Raw genomic sequence first — 20,069 nt, forward strand, 5'->3', positions numbered from 1 at the left:
CAGCAAGCAATGCAGATGTAGAAGCACGGTGGCTAGGAAAAACTCCCAAGGCAGGAACCTAGGAAGAAACCTAGAGAGGAAGCAGGCTCTGAGGGTTGGCCTGTCCCCTTCTGGCTGTGCCGGGTCCACATTATAAGAGTACATGGCCATTAAGGCCAGATTGTTCTCCAAGATCTTTTTTACATTTTAGTCATTTAGCAGACACTCTTATCCAGAGCGACTTACAGTAGTGAATGCATACATTTCATACATTTTTTTGTTTTCCATACTGGTCGCCCATGGGAATCGAACCCACAACCCTGGCATTGCAAACACCATGCTCTACCAACTGAGCCACACAGGACCAAGATGTTCTCCAAGATGTTCATAGATGACCAGCAGGGTCAAATAATCACAGTGGTTGTAGAGAGTGCAACAGGTCAGTAAATGTCACTTGGCTTTTCATAGCCTGTTTCTACTTCTTTTCTTATCATCCACCATTATTCCTTTAATGTTCCTGTCTGCCCTTTTCTCTGCTTCTCTTTCCCACGTCATAAAATCATCCCAGTCTATTCTACTTGCCTTGCCTTTCTTGGGTTTCTTCAAAGTCCTGTAACTTCTTTCTACATTCTGCTAATAAAGCTTCACTCAATGTGCCTTTTAAGGGAAAATCCATTACCTTGTGCCAGAGCAGTACCTGTTCCAGAATGTCCCTGCTCCACTTATCCACCATTACCTTCTACGGTCCGGTCAGCAGGTCGGGCAAGGTTCTCCCTTGCTGCTCTTGGCTCCCATTGTGAAACTCCATCTATACACACACATCTATACACACAGACTCAGGGGCACAAACACACAAAACAAACAGTGCTTGTTAGGAACGTCTTCCTTTCTTATAATTCAAAGTTTTTTCATCAAAATATTTTAATTACTCTGTTATTTAAAATGTTCTACTCACATGGTAGTTCCTCCTATGCAAATTTACATATTGGTTTTACATTTATAGCTAGTTCCCAATCATAAGCAACTGTTTTACTAGTCCACTGATTAATACATTTTAGTTTACAATGTTTTTCTAACCTGCAGGAATATTTTTTACTTCTACCTCAGGACCCTGTCCTGGTATCTCTATAGTACCTCAGGATACTTCAGGACCTTGTCCTGGAACACTTTAATCTCAAACACATGACCTGTTCCCAGAACAGGATTTTCTAAAAGTTTCCAGAAACAGGTAGACTCCAATCAAGTTGTAGAAACAGCTCAAGGATGATCAATGAATACAGGATGCACCTGAGCTCAATTTCGAGTCTCATAGCAAAGGGTCTAAATACTTATGTAAATAAGCTTTTTTTTCCTAAAAACCTATTTTTGCTTTGTCATTATGGGGTATTCTGTGTTGATTGATGAGGACTTTTTATTTAATCAATTTTAGAATAAGGCTGTAACGTAACAAAATGTGGAAAAAGAGAAGGGGTCTGAATACTTTCTGAATGCACTGTTTATATCAACGAATTGGCGAGGGCACTAGAACAGTCTGCAGCACCTGGCGTCACCCTACTAGAATCTGAAGTCAAATGTCTACTGTTAATTGATGATTTGGTGCTATTGTCCCCAACCAAAAAGGGCCTACAGCAGCACCTAGATCTTCTGCACAGATTCTGTCAGACCTGGGCCGTGACAGTAGACCTCAATAAGACAAAAATAATGGCGTTCCAAAAAAGGTCCAGTTGCCAGGACCACAAGTACAAATTTCATCTAGACACTGTTGCCCTACTGCACACAAAAAAAACGATACATACCTCGGCCTAAACTTCCATAAAGCTGTGAACGATCTGAGAGAAAAGGCAAGAAGGGCCCTTCTATGGCCATCAAAATGAACTTAAAATTCGACATACCAATTAGGATCTGGCTATAAATACTTGAATCGGTTAAAGAACCCATTGCCCTTTATGGTTGTGAGGTCTGGGGTCCGCTCACCAACCAAGAATTCACAATCTGGGGTCCGCTCCCCAACCAAGAATTCACAAAAATAGAAGTGATTCCTAAACCTTCCATAACAAAGCCATCACCTACAGAGAGATGAACCTGGAGAAGAGTCCTCTAAGCAAGCTGGTCCTGGGGCTCTGTTCATAAACACAAACAGACCCCACAGAGCCCTAGGACAGCAATAGAATTAGACCCATGTCATGAGAAAACAATAACATAATCACTTGACACATTGGAAAGTATTAACAAAATAACAGAGCAAACTGGAACGCTATTTGGCCCTAAACAGTACACAGTGGCAGAATACCTGACCACTGACTGACCCAAACTTAAGGAAAGCTTTGACTATGTAGACTCAGTGAGCATGGACTTGCTATTAAGGTAGCCATAGGCAGACATGGCTCTCCAGAGAAGACAGGCTATGTGCACACTGCCCACAAGGTGGAAACTGAGCTGCACTTCCTAACCTCCTGCCAAATTAATGACCACAGAGACACATTTCCCTCAGAATTTGAAATCAAATCCAATTTTGATAAACTCCCATATATATTGGGTGAAATACAACAGGACTCAATCACAACAGCAAGATTTGTGATCTGTTGCCACAAGAAAAGGGCAACCAGTGAATAACAAACACCATTGTAAATACAACCCATATTTGTTTATTTTCCCTTTTGTACTTTAACGCAAATGCGAATCGTTGCAACACTGTATATAGACATATAGACATAATGACATTTGAAATGTCTTTATTCAATTGGACCTTGACCTTTGTAATGTATACTGTTCATGTTTGTTAATTATTTATTTCACTTGCTTTGGCAATCTAAACGTGTTTCCAATGCCAATAAAGGCCTTAAATTGAATTGAGAGACTGGCGTCACCTAGTGGGAAGTTATGCATTTCAGATGAGAGGAAATTACGTTGTGACTGAGTCTTCCCAACCAATCAACACTCGCAGCGCAGAATTGGAAAGTCAATCAGGCCAGCAGAGTTGTGGCTAGCTATTTTACCACGTTATGAGAATTTGTTGAGAAATAAACATATTTAAATAAAATTGCATTGCACTGTTTATAACCGAGGAGGTAAGTCAGCGAGTATATGTTATGTTACTTTTATTCGCAATGGATAAACAACATTCAGCCCTGAGGCCGGGGCTAAAACGCGACACTGGACAAATGTTAATTCTCTCGCCTTCTAGTGATCCTACCATTTACATTCAACCATGGTGAGGGAACGGGGGCAAAAAAAGTATTTTCAGCAAAGCCTGGATGACATCAAGGAAAAGATGATAGAGAAGAGGAACAAACGCCTAGCATGCGCCTCTGCAGCCAACAGAGGACGGTCCAAAAGGATAAGCAAAACCAGTGGTGAGATTCCCATGATATGCTAGTCAACATCATGAAGATTAGTGTAATCAGGCTTTAATACACACTTAATTGTTATATACAGCCCGAGACTTGTGTGCAAAATCGTATGCATGTTCCTTACAAGCCAGAATGTTGAATAAAATTACAGTTGAACTTATTCTACCGGTTGTCTGTGCGGTTTGGCCTTACACTGCTCGAAACTTGAAACAAAATATCCATAGGAAGGTAACGCTATGCTTTACTTAAACAATAAGGCACCTTGGGGGTTTGTGGTATATGGCCGAAATACCACGGCTAAGGGCTGTTCTTTCGCACGACGCATCGAGTGCCTGGAGACAACCCTTAGCCGTGGTATATTGGCCATATACCACAAACCCCAGAGGTGCCTTATCGCTTGCTAGGCGTTTGTTCCTCTTCTCTATCATCTTTTCCTTGATGTCATCCAGGCTTTGCTGAAAATACTTTTCCTGCCCCCGTTCCCTCACCATGGTTGAATGTAAATGGTAGGATCACTAGAAGGCGAGAGAATTAACATTTGTCCAGTGTCGCGTTTTAGCCCCGTCCACTGTGGTACTGAGGTAAAGTTAGTTTTATATTGGATATTCGGGTTTCTCTGGTCAATAGCTATTGAACCATGCATGCCATGCCAATGAAATTGGTATGTTCCGAATCATGGTTGGATGGAGAACAATCCACACCTTTGTGTGAATTTTTGAATTTTAATACATAATATTTTTTAAATGAGCAATTATAAACAGGTTGGTTGTTTAGCAATAAAACCTATGCATGAGCAACTATGGGGCCAAACAGATGGGGTTGGCTTAGATTGTTGACAACAAGCTATATTTCATCCAATGTTTATTGAAAACAATAAATTCCCACAATAAGCACTTGTCTCTCAAATACATAGTTACAGTTGTTGGTTAGCTAGCTAGCACATTTTTTGCCATATTTGCATTGACATGAAATCAGTCAATACACCTCAAAACAAGATGAAAGAACAAGAACAAGATGAAACGAGCTGAAAGTAGCCACTTACGATTCCCCACATGGCAGTTTCTTGCCATTCTTGCTAGCAATCTGGCCATTCAGAATCACAACAACGTGCGGACTTCTGCCCCATTGAAGCACGCACATAATTTTTGTGACAGTCTGTCAGCTAACCCAGAAATACCTACTGGCACTCTAAAAAGCCGGGTAAACAATACTTTGCTGTGGATATTTTGTCTCAAATTTCGAGCTGCTGAAGGACAACCGGTAGAGTAAGTTTAAATGTAATTTTATTCAAGGTACTGGCTTGTAAGGAACATATACACAATTTTGCAATGTTTCAGGCTGTATATACCAATGAATTGTGTATTACAGCCTGATTAGTCAGATTAGTTGAATGATAATGTAGACTTACTCATCACGATAACCTCAATTCTGGTCAACTGGACGTAGCTATGCCTATATATTATACTGAACAAAAATATAACGTGCAATAATTTCAAAGATTTTTCTGAGTTTCAGTTCATATAAGGAAATCAGTCAATTCAAATGAATTCATTAGGCCCTAATCTATTGATTGATTTAAAAAAAACATTGTTTTACATGACTGGAAATACAGATATGCATCTGTTGGTCACATATCTTAAAAAAAGGAAAGGTAGGGGCGTGGATCAGAAAACCAGTCAGTATTTGGTGTGAACATCATTTGCCTCATGCAGCATGACACATCTCCTTCGCATAGATTTTATCAGGCTGTTGATTGGAATGTTGTCCCACTCCTCTTCAATGGCTGTGCAAAGTTGCTGGACATTAGTGGGACCTGGAACATGCTGATGTACACGTTGATCCAGAGCATCCCGTTAGGTGACAGGTCTGGTGAGTATGCAGGCTATGGAAGAACTGGGACATTTTGTTGTACACGTCGATCCAGAGCATCCCGTTAGGTGACATGTCTGGTGAGTATGCAGGCTATGGAAGAACTGGGACATTTTCAGCTTCCAGGAATTGTGTACAGATCCTCGTGACATGGGACTGTGCATTATCATGGTGAAACATGAGGTGATGGTTGTGGATGAATGGCACAACAAAGAGCCTCAGGATCTCGTCACAGTATTTTTGTGCATTCTAATTGCTATCGATAAAATGCAATTGTGTTTGTTGTCTGTAGCTTATGCCTGCTCATACCATAACCCCACCACCACCATAGGGCACTTGGTTCACAACGTTGACATCAGCAAACCGCTCGCCCACTGTGAAGAACACACTTCTCCAGCAGGTCAGTGGCCATCAAAGGTGATAATTTGCCCACTGAAGTCGGTTACGAGGCCGAACTGCAGTCAGGTCAAGATCCTGGTGAGGACGACGAGCACACAGATGAGCTTTCCTGAGAAGGTTTCTGACAGTTTGTGCAGAAGTTCTTCAGTTGTGCAAACCCACAGTTTCATCAGCTGTCCCGGAGGCTGATCTCAGATGATCCCGCAGGTGAAGAAGCTAGATGTGGAGTTCCTGGGCTGGCGTGGTTAAACGTGATCTGTGATTGTGACGCCGGTTGGATGTACTGCCAAATTCTCAAAAATGTCATTGCAGGTGACTTATGGTAGAGAAATGAACGTTCAATTCTCTGGCAACAGCTGTGGTGGACATTCCTGCAGTCAGCATGCCAATTGCACAATCCCTCAACTTGAGACATCTGTGGAATTGTGTTGTGTGACAAAACTGCACATTTTAGAGTAGCCTTTTATTGTCTCCAGCACAAGGTGCACCTGTGTAATGATCATGCTTCAGGATTGGTGGGTCCTCTGCGGGACAGTTGAGCTAACGTAGGCTAATGCGATTAGCATGAGGTTGTAAGTAACAATAACATTTTCCCAGGACATAGACATATCTGATATTGGCAGAAAGCTTAAATTCTTGTTAATCTAACTGCACTCTCCAATTTACAGTAGCTATTACAGTGAAATAATACCATGCTATTGTTTGAGGAGAGTGCACAGTTTTAAACATGAAACGTTATTAATAAACAAATTAGGCACATTTGGCAGTCTTGAAACAACATTTTGAACAGAAATGCAATGGTTCATTGGATCAGTCTGAAACTTTGCACATACACTGCTGCCATCTAGTGGCCAAAATCTAAATTGCACCTGAGCTGGAATAATACATTATGGCCTTTCTCTTGCATTTCAAAGATGATGGTACAAAAAAAATACAAAAAAGCGGTTGGTTTTTTCTTTGAATTATCTTTTACCAGATCTAATGTGTTATTCTCCTACATTCCTTTTACATTTCCACAAACTTCAAATGGTTCCTTTCAAATGGTATCAAGAATATGCAGTTAGATTTGGGTATGTCATTTTAGGCGAAAATTGAAGGAAAAAAGGGCCGATCCTTAGGGCTGTTAATCAGCTTCTAGATATGCCACACCTGTCAGGTGGATGGATTATCCTGGCAAAGGAGAAATGCTCACTAACATTGGCGTAAATTAATTTGTGCAAATATTTGAGCAAAATAAGCTTTTCTAGGATCTTTTATTTCAGCTCATGAAACATGGGACCAACACTTTACATCTTGCGTTTATATTTTTGTTCAGTATATAATATGCAAAGCATTCTAATCTGCAGGAGGGTCTACTCCTACAAATTTGGGCCGATTTTCTTCATTATACTCTCAAAAGAAGTGCATCGTCCTCTTACATCCGGTAGGCAATTTAAAACATTTATTTCCCCCTGTTTTTGTTTGGAACGGCAGGGTTATTGTGGCGTCATTTCCAATGCCATTATGACATCATTTTGCTCCCCCTCCAGCCCTGTAAAAGGGACTCGTGGCCCGTCTAAAAGTAATTTATAGTCTTTCCTATTAATGACAATGCCCAGACGTTGCAGAGCATCCACCAGCCGCCCTGTTTGCAGGTGCCGCCGCCCCAGGGTGTCCCGGCATCACAGGAGTGGAGGCCATATTTCTGAGCTAGCTGTCTCCCCTCCCTCCCTCCCTCCCTCCCTCCCTCCCTCCCTCCCTCCGTCTCTCTACAGCGGGCAACGTGAAGCCGATGATCCTGAAGAACGTGCAGATCAACAACAAAGCCCTGGCTCTGGCCCTGCAGGCAGAGAAGGAGAAGGTGAGGCAGGCCAATGGTATCATCCTGCAGATGAAGAGGGAACAGCAGGCTCTCTTCCTCCTCCTGCTCAAGAGGAGGCTCAAAGACCAGGAGGCGCAGGCAAGCAATGTACAGGTATGATGCTGCCTGAATGGCTGAGTCAAACTGAGTAACCAAGAAAGTTGTTCCCTTCCCCCTCTGCTCTCTCATGATATTTACCTGTGTGTGTTTAGACTGGACCTGCACAGCTCCTTGCTGAACCACCAAAGCCAGTGGACTCCTCCACGTGAGCTATTTAAATATAGTATCAACTGAATGCATCTTATTTCTGACTCGCAGTCAAAGAGCCACTGTTTGATGTCCAGTTTGATTCACCCCATCTACTGTCAGCTTGTGAATGTAATCAATTCCTCCCTGGAATTTTTAACTTTTCCCTTTTGTTACTTTTGTGCAGGAGAATTCAAAGTCATGCTGCTCTGGAAGATCTTGTAATGGTCTAAGCCCCACCCTCACCCATCAGCTCAGGTATATGAAAATTACATTTACCAGACATACCATTCCAACAGATTTTAACTGCTAGGCCTTTTTAATCCAGAATTGTGATGTTATTACTTTGGATAATTACATAGAAAACATGTTATTGTGCATGTATGTTTGGATTTCACTTTCAATTAACCATCCATGTTGTTGCAAGTGTTGACAATGACATCCATTCTCCTCTCTCAGACCCTCAGTTTCACGAAGGGGCGGGTCAAAGCGAGAGTGATGGGCAGGTGACATTGCCACGGACAGTGGGTGTGAGATGCCGCTGGCTGGAGGGCAGCAGGAGGCGATCTGAGCGTGTGCAGGAAGGGTGCCGTTCCTCGTTCTGTAAGCAGAACCACAGTTCCCCTACAGAACCTCTCATACCGGAAGAGACAGAGGTCCTAGTGGAGAGCCTGGTTCTAAACGACAGGAGAGGCTAGAACCCCATACAGGAAGTAAAGACCGAGAAAGGCAATCCAATTGGCTCAGAGGAGTTCCAGCAGCACTTCACCCCAGGGCCACCAGCTAAACCAGCCAATCAGCAGCAGCAACCCCGGGCCAAACCGAAACAGGCCCAGCCACCGCGGCCCAAACCCGAACTGGAGAGGGGCCGCAAACCAGACTGCCCTCCTCTGAAGAAACCCTGGGAGACCTCTAAACCCAGAGCCCGGTCCAAGAGCCAGGACCGCTCGGCTACGCGGACCAAAGCCGGGGCGGGAACCACTGCACTTCTCAACACCTCCCTCAACACATCTCAGGGATTCAACGACACCTTCGACTGCGAGGACTGGGTACACCTCACCCCCTTCAAGGGTGACGGGGGCAAGGATAACCCCCCAGCCACACCTATACAGGAGGAAGAGGCAGAGAGGGGACAGACCCTGAAAAGGACTCGGTCATCACCGGAGTCTAGTTCATCTTCTGAGTCAGAACACAGCCCCTACATTCCTCAGAAACGGAAGAGACAGTACCCTCCGGACCAGGCCAAGCCCGCCCTCGCTCGTAGAGCCAGAGGGCAACCCTCCAAAGCAGCTACAGACAAGGAGAGTGCCCCCCCACTCAAACGAGAGTCGTTACATGGTGAGCAATTAACTGTTAACCTACTCAATTAGGACTGTCTTTAAAATGATGTATCAAGTACTTTGATTGCTCTGAAGCATTGCTGTAAAAATACACTGGATAGGTGCAGTGAAATGTGTTGTGCTACAGGGTCAGCCATAGTAGTACGGCAGCAAATGGAGCAAGTTAGGGTTAATCGAGAGATTTTTTTATCCTCTCGGATCTGGTATTCGAACCAGCGACCTTTCGGTTACTGGCCCAATGCTCTAACTGCTTGGCTACCTCCTGCCCTGTTATCCACCTAGTGTCCAGGTTGACAAAATGATTGTAGGCACAGCTCTCATATACATGTTTTTTTATATACATTACCACATTTTCTGTTATAGAAGAGGGTAAGCGGGTTCAATTTGTTGTTCATCTCCCATATCTAGTATCCAGAATGGAGGTCAGTGCCACCCCTGTGGTCCTTGACAAACAACTCAAGGAAGAACCAGAAAAGAGACAGAGACAGAGCTTGATTCAGATCCTCTTGTCTGTGGTTGCCATGGAGGCCAGCTCGTCTAAGTTAGAGGATAGCCCCTATGTTCCTAAAAGCCGTGGCGTATGGAAGACACAGGGCCCTACTCGCAGGGGACGGCACCTTAAAGCAGACAGAGTCAAGGAGAACATCCCCCCCTCCGAAACAACTGTCTTAACGTGGTGAGCAGTGAACAACATACAGATTTCTACATTGCTGTTATAGGAAAGGATAGGCTATGACAGCGATTCTCAACTGGTGGGTCACGGGCGTCTGGGTAAAATCTATTTTTTTTTAATGTATTTTAATAATTTTGGGGGGTGATGAAAAAAACATACTCTAGTCTAAACTTAAATGACTAATACAAGGTACAGAATGTGTAGATATTATAATGAACCTAAAAAAATATATATAATTGAATCTCTGAAGAATTTTTCTTCTTCAATCATAGTATTTTCAATGTAGAGTTATTAGCAGCGCTATATAGCAGATTTGGCTGATTTAGTGGTCTCGAACCAGTGAGCTTACCAACATTCTTCATCAAGAATATGAGCAATATGGAGTTATTGACAATTAAAAAGGTAGGAATGTTGTTCCCTTGTCATATAATTGCTACTGTCAGTATAGCATTTCTTTTTCCAGATAGCATTTTGGCAAAAAAATATTACGATGCGAATATTGGGTCACGACTGAGAACCTAGTTTAACTTTGGTTTCGATGCAAAGCCAGTTGCGAAACACTTGGCTATATATTGTGTCTATATTGTTTCTGGTGCTCCAGTCAGAAGAGTAGATCCCTGTCCTACAGCTGGGCCCGCTGAGGTCCCTGACATAGAACACCAACTCCCAGAAATCCCTGGGAGTGTCTTTGTTGACAGTCCTGGTCCAATGGCAGAGCAAGGTCTTGAGGGTCACACAGGTAAGTGGGTATGCTTGTTATGGTGATAGTCTATTGAAATGACTAAGGCTTCATCCAAATGGCAACCTATTCCCTATGTAGTGCACTTTACAGGGATTAGGGTGCCATTTGGGACACAAGTGAAAAATGGTCGGTGATTGTGTGTTCCAGAGCACCACAGAGTAGATGGCGAGGAGGCTCTGCTTCCTGTCACTCCAGGACTGGAGGAGGAGATGATGAGGATCGCCAACGTCCTGCCTGGTTTCAGGGTCTCCCCCTGTGAGCCTCCTGGTCCTGGGGTATCGACAAGCAGCACCCCCCAGAACCACGCTGCACTGATCTCCAAAACATGCAGGAGGACAGGTACTGCCCAGTTGGCTGCCAAGGACATGTTAATGAATGATGCTAAATCAGTGTCCTCTCATTCTTTCACACTACACTTATACGTTCAACATGTACAGTGTTCTTCTCTGACCACTAAATCAAATCAAATTTTATTGGTCACATACACATGGTTAGCAGATGTTAATGCGAGTGTAGTGAAATGCTTTGGCCATATCAAAATCTCGTAATCTCTTCTCTCCCACCACCTCTGTCTGAACTATCAGTCCACTGGTGTCAATAGAATATCTGCCTGAACTTTACACTTTTTTTTCTCCAACTTTTCTGCACGTACAACTCACTTTGTCCTCTCACCACAGGTGGGCTTGGTGTCAGAGCTAGGCGGGGTTTCAGTCTGATTGATGTGACCAATATTACCCCTGCTGCCTATCGGAAGTTCTCTTTAAAGAGCTCCCGCCCTTCAGACCGATGCTCCATCTCCGCCCGCAAGAGGAGGTCCACGATAACAGTGGACTACAAAGAGCCGTCGCTGCACGCGTGAGTATTAAATATACACAGTCAATATGAGACTGTCTGAATACGTAGTATTATATACACTGAGTGTACAAAACATTATGAAAACCTGCTCTTTCCATGAAATAGACTGACCCAGTGAATCCAGGTGAAAGCTATGATCCCTTATTGATGTCCCCTGTTAAATCCACTTCTATCAGTGTAGATGAAGGGGAGGAGACAGGTTAAAGAAGGATTTTTAAGCCTTGAGACATGGCTTGTGTATGTGTGCCATTCAGAGGGTGAATGGGAAAGACAAAAGCTTTAAGTGCCTTTGAATTTAACGGGGTATGGTAGTAGGTGCCAGGCGCTCCAGTTTGAGTGTGTCAAGATCTGCATCGCTGCTGGGTTTCTCACGCTCAAGAGTTTGCCGTGTGTATCCAGAATGGTCCACCACCCAAAGGACATCCAGCCAACTTGGCACAACTGTGGGAAGCATTGGAGTCAAAATGGGCCAGCATCCCTGTGGAATGCATTTGACACCTTGTAGAGTCCATGCCCCGACCAGTTGAGGCTCTTCTCAGGGCAAAAGGGGGTGCAACTCAATATTAGGAAGGTGTTCCTAATGATTTGTACATTCAGTTTATACAGAGTCAATATGAGACTGATTACATCGACCACAAAGTTTCACAGGAGCTAAAAATATAGGTTAGGTACACCACCCGGTTCAAGAAAATGGTTCGCTCCTACAGACAGTGAGTCACATGGCCGTGGCTTGCTATATAAAGCAGGCAGACAGGCATCAAGTTACTGTTCGATTGAACGTTAGAATGGGCAAAACTAGTGACCTGAGCGACTTTTAACGTGGTATGATCGTCGGTGTCGGGCATGCCGGTTCCAGTATCTCAGAAATGGCCGACCTTCTTGGCATTTCACACAAGACCGTGTCTAGGGTTTACTGAGAATGGTGCAACAAACAAAAAACATCTAGTCAGCTGTAGTCCTGTGGGAAAAACATCTTGTTGATGAGAGGTTGAAGGGGAATGGCAAGAATCATACAAGATTTATAAATAATCTTTGTAAATGATATCATAATAGGACTGCTGGAGTTCTGTCACATGCAGCTAACACAAATATATGGACATGTCTGCTCTACTCAAAATTACAACCAACTAATTGCAGAATTACCACAAAAATTGGAAGAGGCAAGTGGAAGGGGGAAAAAGTAAGAGTCTGTCGGCCCTGCATTAAAGACCAACATTTATTAAAGAAAATTGTGATAAATAAAAAAAGTAGACCCGTTTCATTTAAGGACCAAAAAATTGCCAGCTGTGCCATATAGATTGCAAAATAGTTGGGAAGAGATTTTTGATGTACCAATTCCATGGCACATGGTTTATGAACTGATGAGCAAAACAACGCCAGATTAAAAACTTTCTTTCAATTTAAATTATTATACAAAATTATTGCAACCAATAGAATGTTTTATATATATATATATATATATATATATATATATATATATATATATATATATATATATATATTGTTAGATACTACTGCACTTTTGGAGCTAGGAACACAAGCATTTCACTACACCCGCAATAACATCTGCTAAATATGTGTATGTGACCAATAACATTTTTTTTGATGGGTTATCAAATTAGTCACACCCTTCAGCTCCATGTATCCCCACAGTTGAAGCAGGAAGTTTACAGACACTTAGGTTGGAGTCTTGTTAACAAACTATAGTTTTGGCAAGTCGGTTAGGACATCTACTTTGTGCATGACACAAGTAATTTTTCCAACAATTGTTTACAGACAGATTATTTCACTTACAATTCACTGTAACACAATTCCAGTGGGTCAGAAGTTTACATACACTAAGTTGACTGTGCCTTTAAACAGCTTGGAAAATTCCCGAAAATTATGTCATGGCTTTAGAAGCTTCTGATAGGCGAATTGACATCATTTGAGTCAATTGGAGGTGTACCTGGGGATGTATTTCAAGGCCGACCTTCAAAGTCAGTGTCTCTTTGCTTGACATCATGGGAACATCAAAATAAATCAACCAAGACCTCAGAAAAAAAATTGTAGACCTCCACAAGTCTGGTTCATCCTTCGGAGCAGTTTCCAAACGCCTGAAGGTACCACGTTCATCTGTACAAACAATAGTACGCAAGTATAAACACCATGGGACCACGCAGCCGTCATACCACTCAGGAAGGAAACACGTTCTTTGGTGCGAAAAGTGCAAATCAATCCCAAAACAACAGCAAAGGACCATGTGAAGATACTGGAAGAAACAGGTACAAAAGTATCTATATCCACAGTAAAACGAGTCCAATATCGACATAACCTGAAAGGCCGCTCAGCAAGGAAGAAGCCACTGCTCCAAAACCGCCATAAAAAATCCTGACTAAGGTTTGCAACTGCACATGGGGACAAAGATCATACTTTTTGGAGAAATGTCCTCTGGTCTGATGAAACAAAAATAGAACTGTTTGACCATAATGACCATCGTTATATTTGGAGGAAAAAGGGCGTTGCTTGCAAGCCAAAGAACACCATCCCAACCGTGAATCATCAGGGTGGCAGTATCATGTTGTGGGGGTGCTTTGCTGCAGGAGGGACTGGTGCACTTCACAAAATAGATGGCATCATGAGGAAGGAAAATTATGTGGATATATTGAAGAAACATCTCAAGACATCAGTCAGGAAGTTAAAGCTTGGTTGCAAATGGGTCTTCCAAATGGACAATGACCCCAAACATACTTCCAAAGTTGTGGGAAAATGGCCTAAGGACAGCAAAGTCAAGGTATTGGAGTGGCCATCACAAAGCCCTGACCTCGATCCTATAGAACATTTGTGGGCAGAACTGAAAAAGCATGTGCGAGCAAGGAGGCCTACAAACCTGACTCAGTTACACTAGCTCTGTCAGGAGGAATGGGCCAAAATTCACCCAACTTATTGTGGGAAGCTTGTGGAATGCTACCCAAAACCTTTGACCCAAGTTAAACAATTTAAAGGCAATGCTACCAAATACTAATTGAGTGTATGTAAACTTCTGACCCACTGGGAATGTGATGAAAGAACTTAAAGCTGAAATAAATCATTCTCTCTACTATTATTCTGACATTTCACATTCTTAAAATAAAGTGGTGATTCTAACTGACCTAAGACAGGGAATTTTTATAAGATTTAAATGTCAGGAATTGTGAAAAACTGAGTTTAAATACATACAGTTGAAGTCGGAAGTTTATATAAACCTTAGCCACATTGTGCACCCCGCTACACATTTATATAACGTGGTGTTCAGGTCCATTGGACCTGAGTGTAATAAAAGTGTGTGTGTGTAGGTGAAAACAAGTAAAAATGAAATGAAAAGGTTTGTTGTATGCCTTCACTCGGTCTTTCTCCTCCCTGGCCCTGCTGTTTCAACACAGCACCAAGAACCTGTCTCCCTGCCTGTCTGCCCGTCTCCCCCTTTTCTCGCACTCTACCCTTTGTACAGTCGTGGCCAAAAGTTTTGAGAATGACACAAATATTAATTTTCACAAAGTCTGCTGCCTCAGTTTGTATGATGACAATTTGCATATATTCCAGAATGTTATGAAGAGTGATCAGATGAATTGCAATTAATTGCAAAGTCCCTCTTTGCCATGCAAATGAGCTGAATCCCCAAACAACTTTTCCACTGCATTTCAGCCCTGCCAAAAAAGGACCAGCTGACATCATGTCAGTGATTCTCCTTAACACAGGTGTGAGTGTTGACGAGGACAAGGCTGGAGATCACTCTGTCATGCTGATTGAGTTCAAATAACAGACTGGAAGCTTCAAAAGGAGGGTGGTGCTTGGAATCATCGTTCTTCCTCTGCCAATCATGGCAAGGAAACACGTGCCGTCGTCATTGCTTTGCACAAAAAGGCCTTCACAGGCAAGGACATTGCTGCCAGTAAGATTGCACCTAAATCAACCATTTATCGGATCATCAAGAACTTCAAGGAGAGCGGTTCAATTGTTGTGAAGAAGGCTTCAGGGCGCCGAAGAAAGTCCAGCAAGCGCCAGTACCGTCTCCTAAAATTGATTCAGTTGCGGGATTGGGGCACCACCAGTACAGAGCTTGCTCAGGAATGGCAGCAGGCAGGTGTGAGTGCATCTGCACGCACAGTGAGGCGAAGACTTTTGGATGATGGCCTGGTGTCAAGAAGGGCAGCAAAGAAGCCACTTCTCTCCAGAAAAAACATCAGGGACAGACTGATATTCTGCAAAAGGTACAGGGATTGGACTGCTGAGGACTGGGGTAAAGTCATTTTCTCTGATGAATCCCCTTTCCGATTGTTTGGGGCATCCGGAAAAAAGCTTGTCCGGAGAAGACAAGGTGAGCGCTACCATCAGTCCTGTGTCATACCAACAGTAAAGCATCCTGAGACCATTCATGTATGGGGTTGCTTCTCAGCCAAGGGAGTGGGCTCACTCACAATTTTGCCTAAGAACACTGCCATGAATAAAGAATGGCATCAACACATCCTCCGAGAGCAACTTCTCCCAACCATCCAGGAACAGTTTGGTGACGAACAATGCCTTTTCCAGTGTGATGGAGCACCTTGCCATAAGGCAAAAGTGACAACTAAGTGGCTCGGGGACAAAACAACGATATTTTGGGTCCATGGCCAGGAAACTCCCCAGACCTTAGTCCCATTGAGAACTTGTGGTCAATCCTCAAGAGGCGGGTGGACAAACAAAACCCCACAAATTCTGACAAACTCCAAGCATTGATTATGCAAGAATGGGCTGCCATCAGTCAGGATGTGGCCCAGAAGTTAATTGACAGCATGCCAGGGCGGATTGCAGAGGTCTTGAAAAAGAAGGGTCAACACTGCAAATATTGACTCTTTGTATCAACTTCATGTAATTGTCAATAAAAGCCTTTGACACTTATGAAATGCTTGTAATTATACTTCAGTATTCCATAGTAAAATCTGACAAAAATATCTAAAGACACTGAAGCAGCAAACTTCAATATTTGTGTCATTAATATTTGTGAAAATTAATATTTGTGTCATTCTCAAAACTTTTGGCCACGACTGTAGTGTGTGACACTACACAATATCTTGCGGGAACCTGCACAAATTATTTTTACAATACATTATTTCGATGCATTGTAAAAAATGCTGTATTTTACCACACTCTACCCCAACCAGGTGCAAATTGGGGGAAGGACACAACAAATAAATAGCTTTGCATGTGTGGCTCCTTACCACAATCAATCAGTATAGCAAAAAGAATCTTTGCTCAGAGGGCCTTACAAATCATTTTTGCAGAGAGAGAAGCTAGTGTGGAAGGAGCGTCATCCACTTTGGAAGATGAAGAATATGAGGATCATGTCTCTGTCAATTTGGAGTCTGACAGTGAGTTGAAAGAAGATAGAATTGACCCTCAGCTAGGACCAGCCAGCCCCAGGACCAGCCGTCAGCAACCAGCCATCAGTAGCCTGCAGGAGGATAAATAGGGATGTCAACAAATGGTGGCATTGAATGGTCTTCTTGACCAAGGAATGAGCCACCCCGCATGGCTGCCAATGTGATAAACATGCAACCAGGGCCGACGCGGATGGGGGTTACTCATGTGCAGGACCTAGTCTTCTTTTGAACTGTTCTTCCCAGACACCATCCAGAAAATCATTCTAGACAGCACTAATTTGGAGGGAAGCTGTGTTTTTGGAGAGAGATGGAAGGAGACGGACCAAACTCATTTACATGCATATTTTGGCATTCTTATCCTTGCTGGTGTTTTCAGATCCAATGGGAATTCACAGAATCCCTGTGGGTTAACTTTTACATGCAACAATGTCTCTGGAAAACGTCCACATTATTTCCAGGATTATCCGCTTCAGTAACCGAGACACCAGACCAGCTCGGCGGCAGAGAGACAAGCTAGCTGCAATCAGGTCAGTGTGGGATAGTGGGTGGACAGCCTTCCCCTGTTTTACAACCCTGGGCCCAACGTTACTGTTGATGAGCAGCTTGTGCCATTTAGGAACTGCTGCCCCTTCCGGCAGTACATACCGTCTAAACCCACAAAATATGGAATCCAGATCTGGGTTGCCTTTGATGCTGCTTCATCATATGCATGGAACTTGCAAGTGTATACGGGGAAGCCAGAAGGAGGAGCCCTGAGAACAACCAAGTGATGCGGGTTGTCCTGGACGTGACACAGGGACTCCGTGGCCACAACATCACATGCGATAACTTTTTTACTTCGCACAAGCTGGGAGAGGAGCTCCTCAAGAGGAAGCTGACGATGGTAGGAACAGTAGGAAAAAAACAAGCCACAGCTCCCACCTCAGCTGTTCAATACACGGAACAGGCCTATCAATTCTTCTAAGTTTGTGTTCACAGCCGACACGTCCCTAGTGTCCTACGTGCCAAAGAAAGCCAAAAAATGTGGTACTTATGAGTACGCTGCATAGGGATGGGAGAATCTGTAGCCAGGAACATCAAAACCCAGAAATAATAATGGATTACAATGGCACAAAAGGAGGGGTGGACAATTTAGACAAGCTGGTAGCTACAGCTGCAAAATAAGAACCCTACACTGGTCATTTGTGATATTCTTCAAGTTCTTGGACATCTCGATGTATAATGTTTGTCATCTGGATGGCATTGAATCCAGATTGGAACAGAGGGAAGCTCCAGAGGAAGACGGCTCTTTCTCGAGGAGCTGGGCAAGGCATTAGTAAGACCTCGAATCCAGAGGCAACATATCCCAAGGACCCTGGTTTCTGCAGCCATCATGAGGAGGATTCAGGAGGAGGATGCTGGTGCCCCATCCGCCCGACCCACAGAACCAACAACTCCAATACCGGAAGTAAGTGTGAGTGATGTTGTTGCATGTGTGTGTGTCTGACTCTCCTACCTTGGCCTGCTGTAACTATATATGTGAGTGAGAAATTTGTAAAATTCCAGAAATAAGTGTAAAATTCCTGAACTGTGTTCATCATTCTAAATTGCAGTCGGTAGTAACGAGAAGAAGTGCTGCGATGTGTGTGGAACAAAGAAGGACAGGAAGACACAGTACACATGCATCAAGTGCAAGAAATACATTTGCAACACAAACACAGCAAAACTCTGTCCCTCGTAGTGTGTAGACACAGCGCTTTTATTGATAAATGTGATCTAGCAGAGGTAAATGGCAAATATGAACCATATTTGCTGTCTATATTGCTTGTAATTGATATGTCAACATCTAAGTATTAAGTATTTTTACGTAAATTGATATGGCTGTATTGTTTTAAAAACCCAATAATGTTGTGGGTCTGTCTATCGGACCTGCGAACATTGGTTGAATAACACAACATGAACACCACACAAGATAATCTCTATCCTTTCTCCATCTCTTATTTCCTGTCTCAGGAAACTGAGGCGTGGAGAGAAGTTCACAGACACCATGTTCCTCCGCTCTCCCATCTTCAAACCTAGGAAGTCCATGAAGACCCAGCCGTCATTGGAGAATACGAGTCTTTTGTGGGATGTCGCTAACATGTGCTTTATGTCCACACATTGAACACACGTTTTACCCATTCAAATTTGTTTGAGTGTTAGTTTGGCACCTGTGTTTGTGGTAAATTAAGTTTTTTGTCCAATGAAATAATGGAAGGCAGCTTCAATTGTGGTTCATTCTTTGTTCTTATCAGTAGGCTGAATTTAGCCAAATCATCAGGGGCATTGGAGATGTTCAAGTATGTCTCCCCAAAATCTATATTCTCTCCATCTGCCTGTTTCATGATGCCTGTATTGATTGTTAGCCACCTGTAGAGGGCGATGTTAGAACAGCATTCTGTCGGACGACATCATGTTCCTCATCTACTGTATGGTTGTGTTCAGTTCACTGTTGTACAAAAATGTTTAGCTTGCCTTTTCTAGAACTTTGATTATTCATTTGCTTCATGCTGCTGTTTTCATGTGTAAGATGTTTTGGTTTTATGAGTAAACATTCAGTCCATGATTCCTATTCAGCTGAGTCTTTAATGGCCCCGTATACACTCAGGTTGTACATTAAAAGACACCATCTGAAATATAATTTGTAACCTGCATTATTGTAGCCTGACTGATGCAGTGTAGTGGCTTTAAATAAATAGGCTGAAGTGTGGGGTTGCTCATCTGCATTTACCTTAAACTGAATGCATCAAATGCAACTTTCTACAAATAAATGTAACTTGTCACTCTGATCTTAAAATGCGTGTCTCGGCAGAAGTGTATATATAAATATATATTCTTAAAAAATATATTAAGTGGCGGGCCACTACTGCCAAATTAATATAGGGCAAATAAAGATGTTTAGGGTAGGGACATCCCAAGGATTCCAGAAAGCACTGACCTGCCACCCACTGACCTGCCACTAAGCTTTCATCTAACCAATTCATTCGTCCCCAACTACCTCTGGAGATGGTCAGAAAGATCTGATCACGAGGGGCGCATTCCTCTGCCCAGGGGTTGCTGACGCCTGCCAGACCTTACAATGCCTGGATAGGTATTTAAGTATCAACTAACCAGGTTATAGCAATCTGACAGTTGATGTGACACGCAACCATAGACGCATGCAACCTCTGAGCAGGTGACCGACAATGTTATTTTAATCGTCTACACCTGTTATTTCAACTGTGGGCAATCAGAATGTGGATGGACACAGGACCCATGTTAGCGACAGGTATAAAAACGGCTTTTGTTTTATATCAATTTGCAAAGTGGGATTTGAGTTGGAACGTCCGAGTCAGTGTGATTTGTAGCAGGAAAAACAACTCCAATCCATTAGATTCACT

General features: G+C 43.0%; 1 protein-coding gene across 1 annotated transcript; it reads left to right on the plus strand.

The window, feature by feature from the left end:
* Nucleotides 1-3,174: 3,174 nt before the first annotated feature.
* On the plus strand, nt 3,175-19,280 carry LOC106570507 (uncharacterized). Its single transcript, XM_082961417.1, has 10 exons — nt 3,175-3,346; nt 7,360-7,551; nt 7,650-7,702; nt 7,937-7,941; nt 8,143-8,339; nt 8,382-9,021; nt 10,298-10,435; nt 10,586-10,777; nt 11,116-11,293; nt 18,664-19,280. Exons 1-10 carry the CDS (start codon nt 3,188-3,190, stop codon nt 18,812-18,814), a joined length of 1,905 nt encoding a protein of 634 aa, XP_082817543.1. The 5' UTR covers nt 3,175-3,187; the 3' UTR covers nt 18,815-19,280.
* The last annotated feature ends 789 nt before the right edge of the window (nt 19,281-20,069 follow it).

This window comes from Salmo salar, chromosome 14, assembly GCF_965601325.2.
Source record: "Salmo salar chromosome 14, fSalSal1, whole genome shotgun sequence".
NCBI classification, from domain to species: domain Eukaryota; kingdom Metazoa; phylum Chordata; class Actinopteri; order Salmoniformes; family Salmonidae; genus Salmo; species Salmo salar.

Coding starts and splice junctions, on each gene's coding strand:
- LOC106570507 (XM_082961417.1), top strand. CDS start 3,188: ATGGTGAGGGAACGGGGGCAAAAAAAGTATTTTCAGCAAAGCCTGGAT. Junction 7,552..7,649: donor CGCAGGCAAGCAATGTACAG/GTATGATGCTGC, acceptor GTGTGTGTTTAG/ACTGGACCTGCACAGCTCCT. Junction 11,294..18,663: donor AAAGAGCCGTCGCTGCACGC/GTGAGTATTAAA, acceptor TTCCTGTCTCAG/GAAACTGAGGCGTGGAGAGA.